General features: G+C 41.1%; 1 protein-coding gene across 1 annotated transcript in view; it reads right to left on the bottom strand.

Moving 5' to 3' along the window:
• SMURF1 (SMAD specific E3 ubiquitin protein ligase 1) overlaps window positions 1-6,527 on the bottom strand; it is a 28,033-nt gene extending 21,506 nt beyond the window's left edge. The window contains exon 1 of the mRNA XM_009977899.2: window positions 6,482-6,527. Coding sequence (XP_009976201.2) covers window positions 6,482-6,527 — 46 coding nt within the window. The remainder of the gene's footprint in view (window positions 1-6,481) is intronic.
• Window positions 6,528-6,933: the final 406 nt, after the last annotated feature.

The raw sequence follows: 6,933 nt of genomic DNA on the forward strand, positions 1-6,933 counted from the left end.
AAAAATTAGATCAGGAAACTCGCATCAATCTCCATTTCTACTAAGTCTACTACCAGCTATAAGCCTAATTTTACTTTCCCATAAGGACTGCTCAGTACAATCCCAGCCATCCAAGTTGTTCAGTATCTATTAAACTCTTACAACAGGCCAGGATGAAAATATTAGAACTCTAACTTACCTAAAACTAGGATCCAAGAGAGGAAGATAACTATAAAAGACCTAATGATTTTTGAGGTAGTCTCTTTCCCACCCAGTTCTGATCTTTCAGCATGAGAATCTATGCTCAGAAGATACTCAAATGGCCATTTCCCCCAGTATGGACCATTTCCCCTTCTCATCGCTATCTCACCTTGCTCCTGACTTACACTCAGCCTCACCAGGGACATTTACACACTTTATGTTGAGGAAAGTGAAGATATGGTAGCAAAAATATGGGAATGAATATTTTTTTTTTTCCACTTCTACTAGAATTCCACCTCTCCATTCCAAAGCAACGCTCCCCACCTAACATAGCTGGCAGAAAAGAAACTGCCTCACCCCACATGTCAAGCAAACAGACCAAAGAAGTCCACTATTTAACGCAGATGTTCATGGAAAAAAATACACAAATCCTCCATCTTAGCAATAATTAAAGCAGTTGCACCAGGAAACTATTTTTAGAATGGATTAAAAATTACTTATTTCTCACATTGGCAAACTGCATAATCAGCGAAAGCTTGTATTTTTATTTTTTTTTTAACAACTGACCAAAAAAAGAGAAGTCTGTAGGACTATGGCAATTGAATTTGAAACAAAACAGGATTAGAGAATCACCATCCACTGTTCTGTGGAAGCACAACAGAGCAACCTTTAATTTCCTCTTCCTGTTGTGAGTGCTTCAGAAGAAAAAATACCAGAAAAACAGGGCATAAGTATAGGTAAAATCAGAACTTGTACATTCTAGTACCATCCAAAAGGAATTTTAAAGTTCCTGTGAGTGGTGGAGCTTTTCTTTTTCTTTTTTTTATAATCAAATAACTCACTTCCCTTCCCCATCCCCAATTTTAAGAATACATTATTGAGCTGGAAAAGTATGCCATCTGTAACTATCTGCATATAGTCTGACTATATAATTATTACCTTTATTCTGTATTTCAGGTGTGCCTTCTAGAGCTAAGTAGCAGCTTAAGTTTCTAAAGCTATTATTGAAGAATTACATTTTTTCATTTAACTCTTTTCCCTCTGCCACGGGCTTTCAGTCTAGAGCAGAAGAGGACGGCTGCCAATTTTCCAGTCGCAGCTTGTGAAACCCTCAATTTTAAGTTGCAAAAATCATTACTCTTTCTTGTAAGAAAAACACTGGCACAACAGCTAATAGCCAAAATAAATCTTTATGGAGCAATCTCCAGAATCGGGTTGCCCAGGATGGACCATTCGCTCTGTTCCACTGTTCACATATTAAACCCACTAGAGCAAAAAAAATATTTTCAAGTGCCCTATCACTTAAAAGCCATAGATTTCTAAATTCCAGTAAAGAAAACAGGTGACAAAGGTCAGCAACGGGAGACTCGGACCTGAAACTATGCCAGCGGCGGAGCAGACAACCCCTCCCTGCTCCTTAAAGCTGGGTACGTGCCAGCTTTGCTTCTTAAATGCATTGCCTCCAACAGGACTTCACGGGGTCTGACAGCTGCTACTTCAAGCCCAAAACCTGGGAACTCAGGTAGATTTAGCTACAAAGGCTTAAAAAGTTATTAATTTTATCCCTGCATCAGAGCAGTGTAGGAGAATGGGACGGATACTTATCTGCAAGCCTCGCATCCGAGATGCGCTTTGCTCAACCCGATTTCCAGCTCTCCAAAGAGCTTTTTCTTTTCGTTTTTCTCTCTTTTACACAAGAAAGGTGTAGGGTTTGCGAGCAGGAGCAATCTCCCTGCATTAGTTGCAACATTACAAAAGCTACTAAATTCTCCTGACTTGGGCATTCACGTTCTGCTTTCTCAAAGTCAACTGACTTGTTTCAGCTTGACACTGTATTTGTTTATACTCCGCTCTGGATTGCTGCACAGCACCAAAGAACTATTTTTTTTTTTTTTTTTTTTAATACAACAGATCCCAAACAACACTGAAACAATGTCTTTACATCTAGATTATAATATTTATAAAGGGATGGGAATGTGCCTGACATTATTGAGATAATTTCAAAGGCCAAATTAGCCAGCTGGGTAAAGTATTAGTGTGAAAGCATTTTTGGCAGGAGGTGAAGAAAGGACGAGCGTTATACAAAGTCAGTATTCGCCCTGGGGATGTCTTCAATGCAGACGCAACTTGAGCGAGTTGTGTGGTTCCTCTACCAGCCCCCAGTTGTCCACCCCGCTTCCAAAGCGGGGATGAATCACCTGCTGTGGTTCAGGAGGTGCCGCAGGAGTGAGCTACGGATGGGTGTAGTAAGGAAAGCGCGGAGTGGCACCGAGGTCTGAACAACCCGGCTGAGAATTGCATCAGAAAGCTGCTGCTTCATCACCAGGACACCCACCTCTGCAGCAAGGCCAGCAGTTTTAGAAAGGAGGCAGAGAAAAGACAGCCCGGGTGAGGGACCGTTTCCATCATCCCCGAGTAAAACAGACCCAGCCTATGAAAATCAAAGCCTTGGTGTGCAAGTTCCTCCTCCTGAACTGTCAGCACTCAAAGGACGGCTGCTGGTCCGCGTGGGAGTCCTCACGTTGCTGTGTCTGCATCAACAAGAGATTTGTCCACATATAACATACCCCATCCCACAGCACAGCGCTACGATGGTACCACTGTTTTCAGGTGCACACTGTAAAAAGTAGGTAGTTGTGTTTTGAGACCATGGAGGGGGAAAAAAAGAAAAAAAGTGATGAAAATGTTGCATAGGTCCCAGCCCGTACCAATGCAAAACAGTGGGCAAATTTGCACCCGGGACTGTGTTCATTCACACTTTGTGAGTTAAAGGTGGGAGTCTCCTTGCTCAAATTAGGACTTTTACACATGGACGACCTTCGATTCAGAACTCAGGTTAATTCTGAAGACAGGACAAACCAGCAGTAAATCTGCATCTTCCTTCGGAGAGGTGGGGAAGGTCATTCTGAACGACGCCGGCAAATACACCTTCCAGCCATCTTCGGCCTTCCCTTTGATATTCCAGGTTAATCATTTGTGCTTGTACAAACAGGCAGCCAGATTCCAGGATACATTCGTTTTACTTTCTGACAGAAGATAAACACAGGCCAGCAGGCTGGTGACGTAGAAAGGACTTTACTTAATATTTACTTCTGTGTAAGCCTATCTTTAATCACAGAGATATGTGGCATAATCATTAAAAGCACCACAAGTTGGTTGGTTTGTTTTAAGATATAAGCAAGAAGCAAAGAAGAACAATGAGGCTTTGGAGAAGAATAAAGATCTTGACATAAAGTGAGACTAAAGTTGGTGCATACCATTGAAAAAATAAAAAAAAGGCTGCAGAGCAGGTCAAATTTGATGCATTCAAGTAATGGAAACATCTCTGCTAATTCTGCCATTCTGAAAAACGAGTTTCAGAAGGCTGCATGGCAAAAATAACGTGCTTGAAGTGTTAAAAAGCCCTCAAAAAAAAAAAAAAAAAACAAACAGAAAAAGCAAACATCAGCTATTTACTACACGCTGCTCTAACGCCCCAAAGCGCCGTGGCCCACAATTAAAGTCTTCGCTGAATCTGTTCTGTGAAATCACGTCTCGCCCAAACGGTTCGATGTATTTTGTGGAAAATACTCGGAATACCACAGGCCAACCCCTTCTGAACTGCCTTTGCTGTTCAGAATGACTCTGCTTACCGTTCCCATCCGCTGCACATAACTCTAAATGAGACTTTGCTGCAGATAAACGTCTGGTTTTATTTCTACTACCAGGCAACCCACGAAGGTTTTAAGTGTTCTGGGTTTTTTAAGGGTGACAACCATTTATGCTTGGTGGGGTAAAAGAGAAAGGGTTTAATGGGAAAGGAAAGATGGTTGAAGGCACCAAGTATATAAAAACGCAGTTTCTTTACAGCTAGCCACATCACTGAACTGAAATATACCACTTTATTCACAAATTGAAGTTTAAATTGTCACCACAAAGGCCAAGGCTTCTATTCTAGTCTTCTTTTTGTTTGCTTTAGGAATACTTTTGGTCTTTCTCTTCGTCTGCTTGAGATTGAAATTCATAAATCCACGGACTGCTTCAACTTCTCAGCAACTGAATCTGAATCACTGCAGCGCCTAGCATGCAAAAAATGATAAACAAAACCAAAGTCTTCCGTTACATTTGCCAAATAAACCAATTATCTGTACAGAACTCCTTTTACGCAGGCGTGTACGTTGAGTAGCCTTCACTAACCATCTTAGCATCGCGGTGCCAACGAGATTTGCCATCTGACACGTAAGCCAACCAAAAAACCCCCGAGATCCCTCAGACTTCAGGACCAGCATACATCATGCCCTGACATTGGAAGAGTCTGCCTGAACTCATGCTAAAACAGACCTTGACTACCAGATTAAAGCAATGCTTCATTAAAAAACCTCAATTCTCAAAGAACTGCTAAATTTGATACACAAAGCCTTTTTGTGGCCCTTTTGTGTAGGCTGCAGTAAAAATCAAAGCCTCTTTTCAAGGCATGCTTTCCTCGTGGGTTGGAACTTGGCTTCGTGTAGCCAGTTGCAAACACTAGACAACTTTGAAGAGATCTTCAAAAAACCACACACCCAGAAAAAGCCATTTTTATTAGTCCATTAACATGTCATTAAAGTATCTACTTAGCCAGGAATCAAAATTCCATCCTACCTAAGCAGAAACCCGTCATGAACGAGAGTCAGTCCTCGTAGTGCAAACAATACCAAGTTGACAAAACAAAAGAGTTTCATCTCCAGGAATCCTAAGAATTATTCGAACTGAAAAATCCTGCTGGGCACTGATCAACAGTTTAGTCTTCACATACCCAGATACACAGCAACAAAGGGTGATCTAGCCCTCAACAACATAAATCATTTAAAAAAACAGCACAGGACTATTGGAAGAACCAGACTCATTAAATTCCCAGTTAACTGAGTGTGCAACACAAGACCAGTAGAGCAAGTTTAAGAGCGAACTGATTGCAATTTAAAACGTGGAGAAAACTAAGAGTTATGGAATCAGTTGAAGAACTTTGCAAGGATAAAAAAGGCAGATCAATAAAGCTGAAGGAATGCTGACATACAGAATCAGAGAAAGGCACACAAATCAGAAAGGTGGAAATAAGCATATCCAATTATCCCTCATACTAACTTTTCTTTCTCTTCTTCCCCCTCTGCTCACCCATAACAAATGCCTGATATAAAGTCTGCCTCCCAGATTAAATCTTTCATTAAATCCTAGGTATTACATCAGTTTTCTTAAAACTTTGCTATGCCTTCCTCTAATCCAGGCCAAGAACCTTCTCATAGTCTCTACAGTCTCCTATTTCCTAGATAGACATAAACCCTGAGTATCCCTGACTACTTGAGTCTTACAGACATGGGCAAATTCCAACTACATGAAGTTCATGTTTCTCACTCAAATTGTACTTCCAGGTTTTTTTTAAAGTTTATTTTTTAGGGTAAACCTTTTGTAAACTGCTGCTTCACCTCCTAACCATTCTTCTTGGCCCTACAGTGACTGCTCGGCTGTAAGGAATACAGCTGGAGATGCTGGGGCAAGGGCGAGACCGTAAGTGGTGAAGCCTCCTTTGTCATCAAGAAGATGCCCTTGAAGCACTGTCTTCCCTCACATCCTCCTACCTTTTCTTTTGCAGACCGTCTCCCAACATGTTCAAAGCACAACCGCTTTCTTAGAGAACCAGAATTCGAGAGGTAAGTCAGTTACTACTATCTCCATTTTACAGCCATTCTCAAAAAACACCCTACCAATTACACTGCTTCAGAGAAAAGGTTAACAGAACATGAAGTCATTTGTATCTACTACATGGCTTTAAAAACTCAGCCCTCCACCTTCATGGACACATCTGCCAGAACCACAACCAAGTGGAATAATAATTTTGTAGAGAGAGATTACCCAAATTCAGTCAAGTTTTTCCTTTGTTAAAGCGTCTACAAATGGCCTCCCAGCTCTCTGAAAACAAAGTATACGCTCAGGCTTCAGCTATCGTGTCACCTTCTCTATATACTAGGAAGAAATAGAAGTATCTAGAAAGAATTAAAAATTTCTGTTAAAACCACGCAGAATAATATCCTGTTCTCAGGGCAAATACAATCTCTTAGCTGACAGCTAAACAAACCAATTTCAATCACAAAATTCCTACTGGAAATATCAAACGGTATTTTACATTTACTCCACACTTCATTGTGCAAGTTGTATTTACGGGGTTCAGCACAATTCTGGATTTCTTCCATCTCCTGTATCTCCAACCACACACGCTTGCATTGAAAAATTCATATTTTCAAGCAAGTCGTGTCTCTCAGATGGGCTTATCAGCACAGCTTGCACATACCTGTGCTCACATTCTGAGACAGACACCAACGTGCGCTCGGCGACATCGTCGCCATAATAAAAGTTAAAAGCACGCCACGAAACTGTGTGGCTCAATTTTCTCAAATCACATTAAAAGTAAGGAATCAATATATGCTGAAGTCTTAATACTTAGCTTTTATAGTTACCCAAGCACTGCGAAAGCATCTGGAAAAAAATTCCTAAAGCATGAAAAACATGTTCCTCCACCCACATGCACTCATAACTCGGATTCCACACTGAATTTGCTAAGATTGCCAAAAACATTTTGCACTTTTAGCACTTGGGAGTTTTCAAAGCACCTTTTTCAAACCTCTACAAACGTCAATACCTAATCAGGACCTAACTCGACCTAACATTGCTCACAACAGGTCCCAGGCAGAGCTGGGGATCAAGCTCAAACCTAGCCCTACTCCCACACACCCAGTAAACAAA

The sequence above is a fragment of the Tauraco erythrolophus genome, chromosome 17, assembly GCF_009769465.1.
Source record: "Tauraco erythrolophus isolate bTauEry1 chromosome 17, bTauEry1.pri, whole genome shotgun sequence".
Lineage (NCBI taxonomy): Eukaryota > Metazoa > Chordata > Aves > Musophagiformes > Musophagidae > Tauraco > Tauraco erythrolophus.